The 19682-nt window shown below is 61.9% G+C and overlaps 1 protein-coding gene across 1 annotated transcript in view; it reads right to left on the reverse strand.

Moving 5' to 3' along the window:
* AATK (apoptosis associated tyrosine kinase) overlaps window positions 1-12503 on the reverse strand; it is a 38073-nt gene extending 25570 nt beyond the window's left edge. The window contains exon 1 of the mRNA XM_065897931.1: window positions 12449-12503. Coding sequence (XP_065754003.1) covers window positions 12449-12503 — 55 coding nt within the window. The remainder of the gene's footprint in view (window positions 1-12448) is intronic.
* Between the last annotated feature and the right edge of the window lie 7179 nt (window positions 12504-19682).

Below are 19682 nucleotides of genomic sequence, written 5' to 3' on the forward strand. Positions count from 1 at the left end.
AGCAGCCTGGATGGCACACAAATCCAGACTAAAAACAAAGGAAGGAGCAAGTTAACATCACAGGCAGGAATCGCTTCACACAGAGATGTTCCCTGCAGTGGTGTTTATAAGAGTAAAAACCAGCCTAAATAATCACAATGAAAGGATTCCGTAAAAACAATAGTACGTTTGCAAAAGAAGCCAGAGAGTGAATTTAAGAAGATGTTTTAAATAAATGAGGAAATATCAACTTTATGCTAATTTTAAAAAGTGGATACACAAGGAAACGGTTCGGCTCAAAGCAAATGCTTGTTATTTGACTACGGAGTCAAGGGTTCATGGGGTCTCCCAAATATATATCCTTCATGAGTTTTGACATATCCTTACACCAAACCCATCAAACCCAACACTTTAAACATGCACAGTTTAGTCTATTTCTATTATGCCTCAGTAAATTTGAGAACAAGAGGCAGGACACAGAATTGTTTATAAATCCTGATCACGACCATGTCTAAAAAAAAAAAAAAACTAACAGGAAGAAAATATCTCAAAATGTGAACAGTGACTGTCTTGGGTGGTAGAATTCTGGGTAGTTAATACCTTCTCGTTGTCTGCAGTTTTCATGTTTTCTACAATAAGCATGTACTACGTCTAGAGTCAGATGTGTATAATTTTATTTAATTATCACCCACGCCTAACCCAATCCCTCTCGTCTTTAAAGACCCCCACGGTCTCACCATAAACAGAATGGAGCCCAGATCCTGTCCTGGCGTCACAGGGTCCTGGGTCTCCACAGGTCTCTGTCTGCCCCCCACCTGGGGGAGCCACATGGCTGGAGGTCAGTAAGGTTTCCCCAGGGAAACAATGGGGACCCAGAGATGGAAGGTGGAGGTGGCCTGGATCGGCGAAGAGAAGGGTCAGTGACTCCAGCCATCCTCAGGTCAGTGGAGCCGCATCTCGCGGCCAGAGTGCAGGAAGGAAAGCAGGTCGTGCCTCACTCTGGGTCCCGGGGTGGCCCCTGCACCCTCCACCTCCTCAGCCGCCCCCTTCACTGTCCTGGGCTAGACGCCATCCTCCTCCCAAGTGGACCCAGGCTTGGCCTACATCCCCTCCTGACCCCATCAGGGCCCCAGCTCCCACCCTGGTCCCCAGCTTCTTCTGGGACCCCAGACCCCCGATATCCACCTGGCCCTGGCCCTTCCCTTGGGTGTCCTGGAGCATCTCAAACCAAAGCCAGCATGGAGTCCATGTCCCCCTCAAGGCAAACCTGCTCCCTGGGTCCCTCCCACCCCCTCCCCAAGTGGGAGACCCCAACTGCCTCTGGATTCCTCTTGCCCCCTCCCCACATCCAGCCCTGCTGAGGCCACTGAGCTCCACCCCATGGCCCAGACCCTAACCAACCTCCTCGGGGGTCTGTGGTTTCCAGGCGGTTCCTCACCTGGGACGGAAGCCATCTTCCAAAAGCGCCACCCACAAGCCCCCTCCGAGCCCTCTACCTGCCTGCCTGCCCACTGCTGGCCATTCCCCCACTGCACCTTCATCCTCGCTGGCCCCTCGGCCTGGCCCCGTCCCGGCCCCGTCCCAACATCCCCAGGAGGCTGAGACACACGGCGCTCAGGAAGCATTTCCAGTCAGCCCCCTCCAGCCTCAAGGCCCAGTGCCTCGGTCTCCCAGTCTGCTGGGAGGGGCTGCGTGCTGCCGCCTGGCTCAGCAGCCACTCTGAAGAATAAGTGAGCCACCTCAGCCACCAGGACGGGCATGATCTTTAAAGCAGAAATTAACCAGTGTTGGTGAGGATGTAGAAGAAAGAGGAGCCCCCGCGCAGCTGGTGGAGAAGCCGTGGGCGAGTCCGACGGCCCCTCCACGGCACTGCATGGTCCATCCCTATGGAGTGTGCAGAACAGGCGGGTCCAGGGGACAGGGGCCGGGACGGGCACTGCAGTGGCACAGGGCTTCTTTTCGGGGTGATGAAAAGGCTCTGGAACTAGAGAGGTGGTACTGCACAACACTGCGGAGGTACTAAATGCTACTGACCGCACACTTCAAAGGGGTGAAATTCACGTCATATGAATTTCACCTCAATTTAAAAAGATGTTAAGCAAGCGGTCTGACACCTGTGGAGACTGAGTCAGGGGCGTGCCAACCCTGCCGGCCCCCATGGGCGGGCACCCCCAATGCGCCCCTGGCTGGCTCACTGCTCCCCCCAAGAGCCCCTTTCCAATCTGCACCGGACGCCCATAGCCTCATCCTTCACCCACTCCCTTGGGGCGCTGCCCAAACCCTCCCGGAACAAAGGCCACTTCCACAACAGTGAGGGTCCTGGACGACCCCCCATCGTGGCCAGACACCACGGGGAGCCCACTCCTTGACCAGCATCTCTGCCGGGGGCCGTGGGCTCCGAGGCCAGAGCACCAACTGCCTCCCTGCTACAGCCCCGTCTGGCCCTTGAAGTTCACTGGACGTTCCACCCTACTGTCGGAAGTCAGGTGGAACCCGGCCCCACCCCTGCTACTCAGGACAACACACAGGCCAGGACCCTGTCCACTCGTCCACCCTGTGCCCACCTACCACCAGGGCCCAGCACCCTTCCTGGCCCCCAACTTGTTCCCCTGTGGAAGGAGGGGAGGTCTCAGATCCCTGCTGTGGCCGAGTAGCCTCGAATACCCCCACGGGGTCACCCACCCCAAGTACAGCCAAAACTGCTGTTCTGAGCGCCTGGCAGCCGCCTGCGTGCCCCCACCTCGTACCGCACCTAGTCCAGGGCCGGCCACAGGCTCTGAGGCCCTGAGGAGCTGGTCCCGTGGCTCACACCGAAGCCCACGGCACCACGGCACCACATGAGGACACAGAACAGCCGGCCCAGCCCCCACTGGCCTGCGGTTCCAGTGGGGGCAACCAGGCCCTCCGAGGGGCCCCACCCAGCCCAGGCAGTGAGCCTGGCTCCGAGCGAGACAGCCACGCCCCCTGGTATTCCCAGTGCCCCAGCCGGCCTGCCTGGTGCGGATGCAGCCGACAGGGGCTCACACCCGGGGTCACCAGCAGGCCTGGGGCGGGGCCCTGGCAGGGCATCGGAGGGCATCCTGGCACCAGTGCCCCTGCCCAACAAGCCCGCCCGGCGATGCAAACAGGATCTTGTGCAGGAAGAAGCTGTGCAACCTGGGCGGGCGTCTCTGAGTTACGAGGCCGAGGTGAGCGGACAGCACGAGGGGCAGAGCTCTGCGTGCCCAGGCCTCCAGGGGCCCTTCATCTGTCCCTTATACTCCCACCTCCCAGCCCGCAGCTGGGGCAAGTGGCAAGAGTCTGGGGCTTCCCGGGACAGAGGGCAAGTAGGAGGGGCATTCATACCCCCATGAACCATCCGGAAGGTGGACCCAGCGCTGAGGGGCCCGTGGGGCGGAGTTTCTTGGCAAATGTTTGCCCAAAGGCCCAGACATAGACGTTCCCCTGGAGAGGAACAGAATCCTCTTGGCAGAGGAAGGGAAGCAGGTCACTGGACTTGTGTGGCGCCTCCCAGGCAGGACCCAGGCCCACCCCATCCTGGAGGACCCAGGCCCATGTCCTCACTCCTCCCCCAAATCTCTGAGGTCAAGTAGAGAAATGAAAGGACGCTGGTGACTGATATCAGAGCCCTGATTGCTCGGATGCAGGGGTCGCTCGGGCCCCGGCACACCCACCACCCCGTGGGCCTCCCAGGATGAAAGCTGCAGCTGCAGGATGCCCCCATCCCAGGAGCTGGCGCTGGGTGGGGGCAGTCACGGACGGCTCTCAGTCCCAGCCCGCCACCCCACCAGGCTCACCCTGACCACCTCAGAACGCAGCTCTGGGCAGGGGTGCAGCAATCCCACCTCCGCAGCCGCCCAGGCTCCACCCCGGCAGGTGAGAGGGGCCCGAGACACGTCTGCGTGGGGAGGCTGCGCCCCACTGCCCCCACCCCAGGACCTTCCAAACCTCTTTACCTGCAGTCTGGATGTCCTAATGTACAGAGACAGGTGTGGATGCCACCTGCGGCGTGGAGTACAGACGGCGTTGGGGCCGCATGGGGCCGAGGACATCACTGGGGGAAAGGGGCCAGCAAGCAGGTATCCTGGACAGTCTTGCACCCCAAGGACTGAGGGGAGGGCTGGAAGGTGGAGGGCGCTGCCTCCGGGGGAGGGAAGCTCAAATGTGTGGCCGCAGCCATTCTGCCGGCTTAAGTGTCAACCTGAAGTGACGGACCTAGACCCGGCAAAGTCCACGGACACACAAACAAGCAGCTGGGAGGCCCCCCCCGCAAGGCCCCCACGGACACAGGGGTCACAGCAGCCGCCTACACAGGAGGGTTCTTTCCCCGACCCCGGACCGCAGACCCTTGGCAGGTGGCTGGACGGTCGGCGTGGTCGGAGGGGGGTGTCATCCCCCCTCCTGCCGTCCACAGGGGGTCAGGAACTACACCATCACCCAGAGCCTAAGAGGGGAGCCCGAGGGCTCTCACTGTCCAGCGGCAGGGGAGAGCCGGGGGCCTGGGCCTCCCCCCGGAGAACCAGAGAGGGGACACACTCACACACACGTCCCCATGTCCTCACACAGGTGCACTCATATGTTTACACGTGGGCTCACCCACTCCCACACACACACTCCCACATCCTCACCCCCACTCAGACCCCTGCACACATGCTCACACTCACACACTCCCAGCACACACATCGCACGCAGTCTCTCACGCCAGGAGACATGCTGGCAGTATGGGTTTGGACACCCAGCCCGGTCCCCCTCAGGCCAGGACCAGCGCTGGACATAAACACAGTCGCCGTGTAGAGCAGCAACAGAAGTGCCACGAGCTCAGCACCAATGAGCGACACCCCTTCTGCCGGCGTGTGACAAGGCCAGCCTGGTCACCACCAACAGAGGCCCCTTGACTCTTTCCCAGGAGCCCCAGGACCCACCCCAAGGCTAGTCCTGGGGCAGGGTGGGCACGCAGGATGTCCTCAGCCCTGGCCCCCCAAGCCCTGGTGACCGAGCAGCCCAAGGCACACAGCAGGAGTGGTTGGGTGGGGGGTGGCTGGGTGAGAACAGGGAAACACGGGCACTGCAGTCCCATCTCTCCGCTCCCGGGGCCGCTCCCACTGACACCGTCTCCCCTACACAAACGGCCTCTCATTGGCCCCCAGCCTCCGTCTGCCGGTCCCTCCACGGCTTGCACGTCCCTCGGCCCCCACTCCCTGCAGGGGCTTGAGGGTGACCCCCTCTGCCCACCCTGTTCATCTGAGGACCCTGCCCTGACACCTGCTGGGCACGGGGTCGCCCTGAGGGGTACTGAGCTGGATGAATGAGTCCCTCTCACAAGCATGGGCGGGGGAGCATGGGGGGAGCAGCTGTGCAGAGGCCGGAGGCAGCCAGGCTCAGACCCACCCAGGAGAAAACCTACAGATGCACGGCTAGACCCAGGAAGCACTGCAGCCAGTCAGTTTCAGACAGGACTTGCAGGGCCGCCCATCACAAGAAGGAAAAATAAAGCAGAATCCGATGCACTGGCTCCCACTCCAGCACCAGCTGCTGAGGGGCGGGAGGGCAGCCCAAGCCCAGAACTTCCTGCCATCCTGGCCTCCAAGTTTCTGCCTGGAACCCAGTGCGGGCAGAGAGTGGGGTGAGGTGGGCTGGGGCAGCAGGGGCAGGGCTCAGGTCAGGTGTGGCCTCAGCCAGGGGCAGGACTGTGCAAGCCCTGGCCCCGCCCTCCCTGAGCAGGCCCCACCCTCCCTGAGCAGGCCCCAGCCAGGGGCTCCCTCCAGGGCTGAGTGACCCAAGAGGGAGCACGGCCATCCCTCTGGGTCATTCATCCCCAGGGGCCAGAAACTGCCTCTTGAGGATGCCTGCCTCATGCCAAAAGGATTCCAGGCGGCTTCCTGGGATTAACAAGCTGGCCTACACCCCTGGTAATGCTTAACAACCGGCTCTCTGGAAGAAAGAGACGGAGGAGGTTTCTGACGTGGAGGCTTTGGAGGCTCCTGGGGCGCAAATTCTCCCACCACAGCCCGTCTCAAGCCACCAACCTGACGCCACTGAGCACGGGGGTCGGGAAAGACTCGCCCCAGCGGTGCCTGCATCCCCTGCCCCAGACCAGTGAGACGGCTAAGGTGTGAAAGCATCAGCCCTGATGCACACCTCTGACCTCAGTTCCAGAACATATAAATACCACCCACAGCCGGGCAGGCCTGGCTCACACGGGGAATCCCAGAAGACGACTTCAAATGGCCAGCAAGCCCCCAGAAAGGCACCCAGGGCGTCAGGCAGCAGAAAAGGCGAGTCACGCTGTGGCACTGCAGGAGCAGGGCCTCAATGCTGAGTGCTGGGCAGGGGCCTGCGTGTGGTGGCCCAGCCCTCAGCATCCACGAAAGCTGCCCCCAGACCCAGGCCCACTCCCTGTGTTCCAGTGATAGAAAACGGAGGGCCCATGGAGAGAGACACAGACAACCCTGAGCTGCATGCCTGCAGGCAGGAAATGTCCAGACAGGCGATCTCCAGAGACAGGAAGCACACGAGGGGCTGCCGGCGGGTGTGCGGCTTGCACGAGGGGGACAAAAGTGTTCTGAAATAGTGGTGATGGCCGCACACTTCTATATATACGGTAAAAAGCACTGAAGTGTACACTTGAAATGGATGAATCATACGGTACGTGAATCATATCTCAATAAAGCTGTCAGAAAAAGAGGGAAGAGACGGCGTTGGGATGCCTGGAGCTGGGCAGAAGGCAGTATCTGTCGATGTCTGGGCAGAGAACCTGCTGTTTCGCTGTCAACAAGGAGTGACCTCGGGCATGAGGCCGAGCGCGACCAGACTCCTTCCTATGAGCATACTGTGTGGGTGGCGTCCCCCAAAAGTGGGATTCCTTCTTCCCAGGGGGGTGCCCGGACAGCCAGGTGGGCCTCACAGCAAGTGGAGCCGAACCACCTGCCCGGGACTACAGGCAGCTCCACGCAGACAGCCACCAGCCCATTACACAGTCACCACACATCCCTCTACAAGCGACCACCTGCCACATCCCACCGTGAGAGGCGACCGGGGACCCGCCCCAGCCTCCAGATGCCGGCCAGCATCCCGCTGCCCCACCTCACACACCCTCTGTGGCAAGTGACCCCCAGGCTGCCCAGAACCACCCACTGCCCTGGCCCTGCCCATTCCTGTCCTGCCACTTCCTCTGGCAGAGCCAGGGCAGGGGCTGGGGACCTCGCGAGTACGAGCCCCTGTCCGCTCATGCCTGGCCCCAGGGCTGGCAGTGGGAGAGCCCACACCCTCCCAGAAACCCCCACATACCTAGCTCTGGCGGCCGCTCCCGCGCGGCTCCAACTGCTAACTCCAGAGTCACCCTCAGCAGACCTTCCCTGACCCCAGGGCACCCTGGCCCCTGCCCCCCAGGCTGACCCTGGCTGAGGAAGGCAGGGACCCGGCGGGGACGCTGCCTACTGCGACAGGCCAGACAGGCTGCCTGGGAGCTGGCTCTGGCCCGGCGTCCGCTGCCCTCATTTCCTCTGCTGGGGGAGGGGAGGCCACGGGCCGCCTGTCCTGCTGGTGCTGGCTCCTCTGCAAGACGCAGCTGGACGCCGAGAGCGAGGCCCCAAGGTGCCCAGATGAGGGCTACTGGCCTGGGCCACAGCTGCCTTCCTATCACTGCGGTCCAGTGAACTCGCGTGTTCTGAGGCGCCTACACACGTGTTACCTTGCTTTCCTCCAAAGACATGTCCAGGTGGGTAGGGCTGTCCCAGTTTACACAGAGGAGATGGAGGCTGGCATCAAGGCAGAGGCAGGCTGGGCCCCAGATGAGGCCCCGTGGGGCTCAGAGCCGCCCTGCAGGAGTGTCCTGGGGCAGCTATCGCAACGTGCCACAAACTGGGGCCTTAATGCACATGGAGTGTCTGACGTTCTAGAGGCCGGACGTCCTGTATGAGGGCCACACTCCCTCCAGAGGTTCCGGGGCACAACCCTTCCTGCCTCTCCCAGCTGTTGGAGGCCCCAGGCCTTCCTTGGCTCGTGGCTGCATCAGCCCAGCTTTGCCTCCATTGTCATGTGGCATGGGACATCCTCCTCCCTCCTGAATCTCCCCCTGCTCTCTTGTAAGGACCCAGCCATGGAATTAAGCCACCTTAATCCAGGATGGCTTCATCTTAACTTATTACAGCTCCAAATGCACTTAGGTCCCATCCTAAGGCTCCAGGTGGACATGAATTTGGGGGGATGCTGTTCCACCCATGAGCCCTTGACCTGGGGAAGGTGGAGCACAGGGAGGAGGATGGAGAATGGGTGGACCTGCTCAAGGGCAGTGACTGCAGGTGGCCGGTGACAGTGGGGCAGTCCTTCAGGGCCAGCCACCGAGAGGGACGGCTCCAGGCTCCTCAAGCCTCAGGCCACCGGGACCCGGTGACTCAGCCCGTCAACTGAAATGAGAGCAGGGGTGAGGCTGAGGGCCAAGGGTGGGGCGGGGGTCTGGCTCCCCTCAGCCATGACCTTGACCACCCCCCGCAGGAGACCACAGCACCCACGGCCCAGTCCAGGCTCGCACACAGGTGAAGGCATCTGTGAGCGTGCACGCACTCATGTGTGTTCACGTGTGTGAGTGCCTGCGTGAGCCCGGGCACCGGCGCGTGTAAAGCTACCCAGCGTGAGGGAGAAGCAGCCCCTTTGTGAGAAGAGCATAGGCTGGAGAATGTGCTAGAATGCAAAGAAACTGCCCAGGGGAGGACTGTGACCTCCCTCCTGCCCTGAGCTGGCCCATACCCCCAGACTCAGCCCAAGAGCCACAGCTTCCACCCTGGGGCCAGCCTTTCTCGGGGCGCGGGGAGGGAGTAACACTCCGGCCCTTGACGCCCCTCTCCCCCCAGCCTGAGTCGATCCGGGGAGGGCCTGGTGGAGGGGACGGGGCGCGGGTTGTGTCAGGCAGCATCTGCCTTCAGCTAGGCCCCATGGGCAGCAGCCAGCGAGCGGTGGGCCACCAAGTTCAAGAACCACTGCCAACACGTGTCCGTCAGCCAGAGAGAGGGACCCCCAGGGCTGCAAAAGCCCGTTCCTGGGGGCCTCTCAGTCCTCAAGTCCCCAAGCGCACCCGTCCCCGTGCAGGATAGACCAGGCCCAGCTGGAATGCCCTCCCTGCGCCCTGTCCCCCAGCGACACCTTCACCCTACGGCCCGGGCATGCCCAGCCCTGAGCTGGCACCTCGCACACATTAACGCTGGTGAGCCGGCTCCCAGGGGGGCCAGGCGCAGGACGAGGACATAGGCAGGCAGAAGCATGTGACCGAGAGGCTGGGGGCTGCCTTGTCTTCCACGAGCTTCCCCAAACTCCAGGTCCCGCCAAATGGTCCACGGTGACCCCTGCCCCAGGGTCAGCCTTGAGTGGTGCTCCCTGGGGACTGACCCTCACCCAGCGCTCCAGTCACCCACATGTGACCCTCAGGAGGGGACACCACAGTAATGCCCACCTACAGATTAAGAAACAGAGACACAGAGAGGGCCATGGGATCAGGGAGGGGTTGGTCCACTACCTGCCCCACGGGGTCCTCAGAAGCTCCAGGCCCCCAGGCTCAGGACTGCAGAGCTCTGACTGAGGCCTACACCTGGCAGGCACCTGCTGAGGGCCTGGGCTGTACCCAGTCCACCCGGGCCCGGAGAGGGTAAGAAACAAGGGCAGCTCCCTGCCTCAGAGCATTCCAGCAGGAGAGGCAACCCCCTGCCCCGCCCCTTAGAAGCCACACCTTCCCCCCACCAGCCAAACCCAGGTGCTCCCGATTCCCACGTGGCACCCTCATCACCCCTCAGCTCTTGGCTTCCATACCCCACCACCCGGTCTCCCCAGAGTGAGGTTTCACCTATGTGGGGCTGAGTCTCAGAGAGGTTGAGTGACTGGCCCAAGGCCACACAGTGCTGACGTCACAGGGCTGTGACTGCCCAGAAATCCCCCAGGGTCACCCACATCCTAAGGAAGAGCTGGACCCCTGAGGAGGCAGCCCTTCCGGATGCCCACCTGCGCCGGCCCATCGCCCCAGGAGCACATGCTGGGCCTGGCCCCCTCCAGCGGCCTGCCCTGCCCTTATCTGATAGGTGGTGGTGGCCCAAGCAGGAGAGGAGTTTAAATGAGGTCCCCCAGCCCCCAGGCCTCACTCAAGTGTGTGCCTACAGCCTGAGCCTCAAACTCAGCTCCTGTCACTCTCTACATAACCGCACCATTTTCACCACCTATGTGGAGAACTGCCACAGGATCCACGACGGACACAGAGCTGGCAGTAGGCAGCAGATCTGGCCTGGTGACATTGTGAGGACCCTCTGCCCGGGCCAGGCCCCTCTGTCCATCCCTGAGTGTTGAGTGACCACAGAAACAAACTCCGAGACAGCCACAAACACGACTGTCCCCTGCCCTCCGAGTTTGGTGGACCCCGAGCAGGGTCCCCCCCTTAGACAGGAGCCAACTTCAAAAAGAACCATCTCTCCCCACTTTGAGGACAGGAAAGCCACATGCCACTGTGGCCTTGTCTCCACACCGCCCCCCCCCCCCATAAGAGCAGTCTCTGCTCGTTGAGAGTCAAGTTTTCACCAGGCGCTTAACTGCTAACTGAGCCTGGGGTAGGCACAGCTATTCCATTTTACAGGTGAGAAAACTGAGACTCTGGAAGGCAAGGGTGGGCGGGGGAGACTCCAGGGGGTGGGAGCTGGGCTCTGAACACTGGGCATTTAGCAGGAGGGCAGCGGACCCCACCCCACCCCCTCCCTAATGCCCACGTGGGGGCCAGCACAGAGCCCTGCACCCCAGCCAGCAACCCATTTCCACCATCCAGGGTGGCCCCTCCCACAGTGGGGCACAGTTCTCCCCTTCACGCCACCTGCAAACAGATGATCTCCCCTTGCCTCCTGACAACTTTTTTCCCTCCTAAGTCCTTAAACTGACACATTATAATTACATTGATCACAGCTGTTTACAGGGACACTTGCAAGAGGAGCCAAGCTCAGCTGTCTCTCTAAGATGGGGGAAGGGTCTCGTGCTGGGACACACGGGGTGTGTGTGTGGTGGGGGGAGGGTACTGAACCCACACAGGGCAAGTCTGGGCCCCACAAAGAGTGCAAGAGGCAGGGCGTGGGGGAGGGCGTCGCCAACCCTGGGTCAGTCCTGGCACACACCCCGCCACACTGCCAACGGTTCCAAGGCTGGACCCTCACTCCCCAGCAGCCACACTGCATGGAGCGCCGGCTCAGAGCCAGCAGGACACGTGTCCCTAAAGGTTGTCTGGGCCTGGGACTGCTCAGCAGGGCCACCTCCAGCCCCCGCCCTCAGAGCCCAGCCAGGGCTGTCGCTGCCAGATTCTGGGCCATCCACTGGTGACTCCACATTCTCCAAGCTCCAGGAGTCGCCTTGGGAAGTCATTTCTGAGCGTGACACCCACACCCTAAGCCCAGCAGAGGAACCTGCTGTCAGGTACCCTCCCCCAAGAGCAAATGCCTTCAGATGGGGCCGTACCCAGGGGACCGTGTGCATCACTGCACGAACTGGACCCTACTCCAGGGAGGGAGACCCAGGAGAGGCCGTCATGTGCTCACCCGGCTTTGTTTTGGCTGGATTAGGCTGCGCCAGAGCCCCAGTGACATGTGGGTAGGACTCTGGACCCTTCGGCCAAGGCTCCAGGGCAGGGGTTTATCTCCCACTCGGGCCAAGGAGAGGGTGGTGAGGCCAGTGAAGACAGAGGGAAGAAAGCCTACACCTCCTGGTGACAGATGCGGGCCTCCAGCTGCCCCTGGTCCACCTGCCCACCACGGCCGCCCACAGCTGCCAGGAGGTCAGGCAGCCATGGGTAAACAGGCTGCCAGGGCCGCCAGCCTGGCCCCACGCCCCCTGCAGCCAGCTTGACAGCGCCACCTGGGCCTCTCCCTGCTCGGAGGGCCTGGGCATCCACTGAGGCCCATCTCTTCCGAGCCTCTGCTCAGTGGGCTCTGTCCTGTGGGTTGACCACTGCTCCCACCTCCCCATGCGGGCGACTGGGTGGCCTGGCAGGGCTTCCCAGAACCAGCTCCCAGCCTGGGGAGATGCCTCCCATGCTAAGAACATAGATCCACAAGGGGCCATGGTCACCTGGGCCTGGGGGGGCGACATTCCCACACCTCCCAGGGGCCCTTAGACCTGGCCACCTCCTCCCCTGGACACCTGGGGCCAACACGGGCCCTCCTGCCCGTTACCTGAGACGGAAGCTTCCACAGAGACAGGGGCAGTGCCCCCACTGCCCACCCCCGCTGCTGGAGGCCTCAGCCGTGCAGGTGCCAGCCCCAAGGCCTGCCCACCTCCGGGCTTCCAGGGGGTCCTGCGGGGAAAGCCGTTCCTTCTGCGGCTCCACTCAGAGTGGGGAAAGGGTTAACTTCCATGCAAAATAGGAAACCAGGGGCTCTGGAAGCATCATGTCCGCAGTCGGGCAGGTTAGGGGCGGCCGCAGAGGGCTGGCAAGGGGCGCGGCCAGGGGACTCACCGGGGTCGAAGTGAGAGCTGAAGGCGAAGCTGGGGTTGAAGAAGGACGACGACATGGCCAGGGCCAGCAGCGCGTCTTGGCATCCCCCGGCGGGCGCTGCGCTCAGGACGCCCGCGGCCCGCGCCGCGCCATCACCCGGCCGCCGCAGGTGCGAGCGCGCCTTGGCCGCCGCGCCCGCCCAGCGCCCACAGCCGCAGCCGCGGGGCCGGCGGGGTGCGGGTGCGGGTGCGGGTGCCGGTGCGTGTGCGGGCGGCGGCGACAGACGAGGCGCCTCCCCCGGCCGGCCGCGGCGCCGCGGGGCTCCCGGGCTGGTGCAGTCCGAAAACACCGGCGGGAGCGCGCGCGCAGGGGGTGCTCTCTACACGGCTGGGGGGGCACGGAGACGCGCGGTGGGGGTACCCGAAGGCTGGGGGGGTACGGAGACGTGGGGGGGCACGAAGGCACGAGGGGACACAGGGACGCACGATGGGAGATCCGGAGACGCGGGGGTGGCACAGAGAATGGGGGGGCGCTGGGAGGCGGAAGGTGCGGGGGGAAGGGGGCGGGGAGAGGGATACTGAGGGAGCTCAAGAGACGTAGGATGGGAGACCCGAAGGCTCGGGGGCACGGAGGGTGGGGGAGGGGTGCTCGGAGGCGAAAAGTGCGGGGGTGGGGGAGGGACGGAGACTCAGGGAGGGGGCACCTGGAGGCGCGGGGGTGGGCAGAGGCGTGGGGGGGAGGAGCGGGAAGGCGGGGGCGCGGCGGCGCGCGCGGGGGTGGGCACGGTGGCACGCAGGAGCAATACGAAAGCGCGCGCTGGGTGGCCCGGAGGCGCGGGCCCCGGCACGCGGGGGTCGGGGCCCCGCACGCGGCCTGCACACGCCGGTTTCGGAGGCAGCTTGGGTCCGGCCCCGCGCCCTCTGGGCGGCGCCCGCGCCGGCGGGGTGGGGGGGCTATTTTTGCCCAAACCGCCCGCGCCTGTGCCACGCTGCGACAACCGTGGAGAAGGAGCGGCCGCCCCCGCCCGGGAGAGAACAGCGCCGGGCGTTTAGGGCGGACGCGGCGGCGCCGGGCACCGAGGGACCGTCCCTCCCCGCCGGCTGCGCGCCTGCCGCGCCATCTTGCGTGGATGAGGCGGCTTCAGGAGGGCAGGCGGGCTGAGCGCGCAGGGGGCTGGGAATCGTCCCCTCCCCACCCCCTGGGTTAGGGGAGAGAGTTACTATGTAGCCAGGATTTGAGTTTTAGGTAACTTGGGTCACTCACTCTACGTCCATCCATTCATTCTCCGGCCAGATGAGCAAAGCTGCTTGGCTGACCCAGCTGGAAGGCAGGGGGTTTGTGGGGGCAGGAGGGGCTCCTAAGGCTTTGGGGAAGAGCAAGGATCAATGGAACAGGGGTGGCCAGGGACAGAGAAAGGATGGTGAGGGCCAGCCCTCAGGAGAGGATGCCAGGACACATCCTTTTTAACCTAAGATGGCCCGTCGTGTAGACAGTTCCCCCATGGGCAAAGGAAGGGGCCTCCTCTCCTCTCAGACCTTCGGGGTCCCCTGCCGTGGGTGGCCCCAGCAACCTCAGGCCTGTGGAGGAGCATGGGGCATCCAGAACCTTCTTACTGGCCCTGATGATGTGGCCACTACTCTAAACAGCTTTGCCCCAAAGGCCTTGTTGACGAGGAAGGAGCCACAGGGGAGTGGCCAGCAGAGGACCTGGCCTGTGAGAGGGGCTCAGATCCCAGGGGCCTGGAGGGGCAGCAGCCACAGGCGCAAGGATGGCTGAGGGCTGTGATCCAGGAGTGCACAGTGTGAGGGGGCTGGATCCACAGTGGGGGGGGTCTTCCCTCCCCACCTAGGAGGAAAGCCCAACACTGCCCACCCCCATACCACGGGCCCTGCCTCTGCCCACCAGGAAGATGCCCCAGACACCTGGACCTCGACGCATCCGGGGGACTCCCTAGGGACAAGCAGGGAAATGACCAGTGGCCCTAAGTTGTCGCTGTCCAGATTCTCAGCACCACCATGGCCAGCCTCAGTGACCAGGATCAGAAGACCCTCTGTGAAGACCTCCGTGACATGGGTTGACCAGTGAACACACACACAGTGCACACACACGCAGTGCACACACTGGCATACAGAAGGCCGGATCTCGGGGGCGTTAGGGTTGCAGATATCCTCCAGGGTCCAGGTGGGGCAGGAGAAGTCCACCCAGGGCTGCAGGTCCAGCACTGTCACTCCATTTGACCCGAGTGACACCTTCCCCCCGTGCACTGGGGTCCCCTGAGATTCACTGGACCCAGGAGCCCTGCTGCTCCCCTGCCGTGGTGACCGTTGAAGCAGAGGTGCCCTGAGTTCCTCCACCATTGATCTGTTCCTCTGGCCAGCGATTCCTGTGTGTGGCCGGCCACCAGCACTCACTGGCTACCACAGTGGGGGGCAGGAAGCCTGGCACTGGAATTTAGTGGGGAGGGCTTATCTGCACTCTTCCTGGGGTTGGGACAGAACTGCTGTCTTGGACTCAGGGTCCCCTGAGTTCAAGACCTCCAGGCCAGCCATGAGCCCAACCCTCAGCTGGCATGACAAGGCCAAACAGACAGGACAGAGTGCTGGGCCCTGGGAAGGGTGGAGCTGAGAGGCTCAGTGCATGGGGCTCTTTCCTCGGCCTCAGGACCCAAGGACCCGTCCCCAACACACACACACACACACACACACACACACACTTACCTGTGAGAAAAGACAGAGAAGGTAGAAACCTGAGCCCCAGGGGCAAAGCTCCCACACGTGAAACTGGCTTATCCAGTGCTGGGGTCAGGGTATGCAGGGGTGAGGGCTCACAGGGGTAGACCTGCCAATTGGGGGTGACCAGTGGCCAGCCTGCCCCAGGACTCCTACAGAACTGGTTTCTGCCAATCCCGGAGTGGTATGAGATCCCTGCAGACGTGCCCGCCGCCCCACCACCTGGAGGGAGGCAAGATGCCCCAGAGTCCTACATAGCCGGGTCAGGGGCCAGGCCTGACAGTGGTGAGGGCTGGGGTGCCCCACATGGAGCGACCACTGCCTCAGGTGTGTCTCCACCTTCAAAGGCCAGGCTGGTGGGGATGCCTCGTCTCTGCTTCTCTTCCACGGGCATGAGAGCACCCTGGGCCTGTGGCGACCGAAGCCTCGGGCAGGAGCCTCAGGAAAGACAATATGGAGTCAAGGACAAGCCAGGGGTAGTAGGGGGGGAGCACCTTCCCCAGAAGGAGCCAACCCCCAGGGAGTCTGGGCCTAGAGGATTTCCAAGAGGGCCCAAGGCCCTGGGACAGAGGGGCGAGGCCTCCCAGGTCAGGAGCGACATGGGGGCCAGACCAGGGCTCAGGTGAGGCGAGGGAGGCACCACAGGGCACCAAAAACTCAGTAATGACATCCATCGACAGATGAATGGATACACAAAATGTGGTGGATCCATATAGGGGAATATTACCATCAGTGAAAAGGAACGAAGCGCTGACACGCGCTACAGCGTGGATGAACCTTGGAAACGCGCTCGGTGGAAAAAGCAAAAGGACAAACACCATAGGATTCCACTCATGGGAAAGACCTAGGCTATTCAAATGCACAGAGACAGAAAGTAGCCTGACGCTTGTCAGAGGTCCAGAGAAGGGAAAAATGGGGGTACGGGGCCTCTCTTGGGGGTGATGAAAATGGTCTGGAATTTTATAGAGGTGATGGTTGCACAACCCTGTGAACATACTTAAAAACAATGACATGGACACCCTGAAATGGCCAACTTTACAGCACGTGAATTATATCTCAATGAAGCTGTCAAAAACAAACTTGGTCATCAAGGTAACTAATATTTTAATGCAATATCTTAAAGAATCAAAATTAATGAGAAAAATCCGTTATGAGCAACATATCGCAATTCTGAATCAAGGCAGGAGCAGAAACAGTGGTGAGCCATCTGGAGCCTGAGGCCAGAGAAGCTCTGGATGGCTCACCTGTCGGCCTGGTGCCCCTTAAAGTCACAGCCCTGGTAGGCACCTGGTCAACCTGGTGGACACAGCTGCCTCTGTGTCCCTCTAGGAACCTCCAGGCCCCAGGCCTACATCCTACCTGGGTCCTCACCCGAGGCTCAGGAAGGGGGTCAGAGGGGGCGGTGGGCTGGGGGTCGGGCAGACAGCGGTAGGAGAGAGGGCTGGAAGCAGGGGGGCATGAGAGGGTCCCAGGAAGGGGCTGTTGAGTGTCCTGGGGCGACCATAACAAATGACCACAAACTGGGGGCTTCAAACAACAGAAATAGATTCTCTCACAGTCTGGAGGCTGGAAGTCTAAAACTGAGGTGTCAGCAGGACCGGGCTCCCTCCAAAGGTCTAAGGGAGGACCCTCCCTGCCTCTTCCAGCTCCTGGCGGCCCCAGGTGTTCCTTGGCCCATGGCCATATCATTGCAACCTCTGCCTGTATCCCTCCGTCGCCACATGGCCTTTCACTCTTCTCTGTGTCTCTCTTCTTATAAGGAACCAGTCACTGGATTAGGGCCCATCCTAATCTAGTGTGACTTCATCTTAAGGGTCACATCGGCAAAGACCCTATTTCCAAACAAGCTCCCATTCAAGGTACTGGGATTAGGACATGGACATATCTTTTGTGGTAAAGGACACAGGGGCAGGGCCATGGGGATGGCCAGCACCTCTTGAATCCTTCCTGTAATAACCCGCATCAGCATTTCTGCACGAAAGGCTGACCCGGATTCAGCCCACAAACCCACATGCTGGGCACCAAAGTGCAGGGCCCCAGGGACCCCCCTGCCTGCCGGGACCTCACCCCCCAGCGGACTTCCCCAGCCCACTCCTTTCTGCTACACGGGGATGTGGTCCCGGCCTGAGGTGGAGGCAGGGAAACAGATGTCCCTTGTTGTAATCACGCTTCCCCACCCCCACTTCTGTGTGCACGGGAGGGGTGCCAAGGGGAAATGCTGTCCCCCACCCGAACTTGCCCGCAGATAGGCCCCAACCTCAGGCGAACCTCTCCCCCACAAGCCCACCCACCACAGCTGTGCTCTGCAAAGTGGGGGTGAGAGGGGTTCCAGCATTTGCCAAAAAGACCTCAGAGCAGGTGCACCTGCCAAGGGTACCCGGCCTCCCCAGGAACGGGAAGATGCTGCCTGGCGTTCTGAGCCAGCCAGGGGGAGACGCCATGCTCTGAGGAGGCTGTGGCTTGAAAGAGCTTTGTCCTTATATAAAAACGGCTCCCTGGAAAAGAAGAGCTAATTCCTCTTAGGTGTCTAGGACTCACGTCATGGGGCAGGGCTGGGCTGCGGGTCTCTGCAGGGGTTTCCAGTCTGCAGCAGGAGGGCCGAGAGCCCACTCGCCCCCCTCCCGCGAAGTTGTTCCAGGCAGGCCGGGGGGGGGCAGTGCCAGCCTCTTGAGGGCCCGAGAGACCAGAGTGTCCCAAGGGGACAGTGCCTGCCTTGCCTGGGCACAGGGGACAATGGTATCCCCAGAGCTGTGAGCTGGTCCCCGTGGCCTCTCCAGGCCAGCTCAGCCCAGAGGGGGGCCGGTAAGCTAGGGCCAGGGCTTCAGGAGAGGAGGGGCGGCCCAACTCTGAACCGAAATGAAACGGGAGGGACTGCCCAGGGGACTGGCCGTCTGTCAGCTCCAGGCAGGTGCTGGTCCAGGAGCCCGCCCGCCCGTTCCCCAGCCCTCGCTTCATGGCCTGGGCAGGGGTGGGCACGGATAGGGCCTTCTGGAAGGTGCCGGCGGAGGGGGTGCTCAGATAACATAAGCCATTTTAACGTGCACAGCTCCGTAGCGTTTAGTGCATTCACGATATTGTGCAGCCGTCACCTCTGTCTGTTCCAGAACATTCTCAGGACTTCAAAATAAACCCTGTACCCGTTAAACAGTAACTCCCCATTCCCCCAGCCCCACGGCAAACACCAATCTGCTTTCTGTCTCTACGGATTTGCCTCTCCTGGACATTTGATACCAATGGCATCACAGACTATGTGGCCTTTTGTGACTGCCTTTTTTCACTCATTGTGGGGCTGTCAGGGCTCATTCGTGTTGGAGAGCGTCGGTGCCTTGCTCCTTTCATGCGGATAACATTCAACTCTATGGACAGACGTGTTGAGAGATGTCCCTGCTGCCTGCTGGGGACCAGAGTGCAGGGCAGGTGTGGGTGTGCAGGGGGCGCGGGGCACCTAGCCTCGGCTGGAAATCTGTAGGGTAGCCCTTTTGAAGAGGAACGTGGCAGGACCATGGAAACTTCCATCATTCATCCTGGTCCTCCCACTCTGGTCTCCCACAGTGTCTCTGATGACAAAAGCACTGGGACCTGGGACTTCCCTGGTGGTCCAGTGGTTAAGACCCTGCACTCCCACTGCAGGGGGCGCGGGTTTGATCCCTGGTCGGGGAACTAAGATTTCACATACCGCGTGGCATGGCCAAAAAGAAAGAAAGAAAGAAAAGCACTGGGACCTGCTCCGGGTCCAGCAGCAGGTGGTCAGTCAAGGAACTTACTAGAACATCCTCAGCCTGCTGGCCTAACACACAGCCGTCTTACGTCATGGCAGAGTGCGGCGACACATGATAAACTTTTGTGCAGAGAAAGCAATCTCAGAGCTATAGGAGCGCCATGTAAAATGACGGGGGCAGAAACCCCTGCAGGGGACAGCTGGTGATGGAGGGCTGGAAAGAGGCTGCACAGACGTCCGCACCGTCAGGGGCACCACTCTGTAAAATACTGAGGCCGAGAAAGTGAATGGACAGTGAGCCGTTCCCTTCCAGGTGGGCCACGGCCAGGGGGGTCTCTTGGTGATGTGGGGGTCTCTGGTCCCCCGTCCTCACCCTGGTGACTGCCCTGTGAGGGCCCTTCCCAGGGAGAGAGACCAGCCCCGCCCGGGGTCACACAGCCCTGCACCCTGTGCCTGCAGGAGTCATCTTGCCTGACAGAGACCTCCCTCTCCTCCCCTTGCCTTGACAGCCAGCCCTGGCATGGCTCCCAGCCCCCCACAGTGACCAAGGGACAAAGGACAGCTGCCCAGCCTGACTTCACGTCAGAGGAGGCCCAGTCGTCCAGTCTTCTGCTGCCATCTCGGACACACTGGCAGCCTGTACCCCCTGGGCCATCTCCTGGACCGCCGCCCCTTCTCACCCCCATGAGGCCAGCAGGCAGGGTGGGACCTCTTGCGACAGATAGCAAGTCTACTCACTCGGCAATGTCATCACTCTCCCTACCCCCACCCCAGGCTCGGGGAGGCCAGGCGCTGCTAATGGTCAGTC

The sequence above is a fragment of the Phocoena phocoena genome, chromosome 19 (genome assembly GCF_963924675.1).
Source record: "Phocoena phocoena chromosome 19, mPhoPho1.1, whole genome shotgun sequence".
Taxonomy (NCBI): Eukaryota; Metazoa; Chordata; class Mammalia; order Artiodactyla; family Phocoenidae; genus Phocoena; species Phocoena phocoena.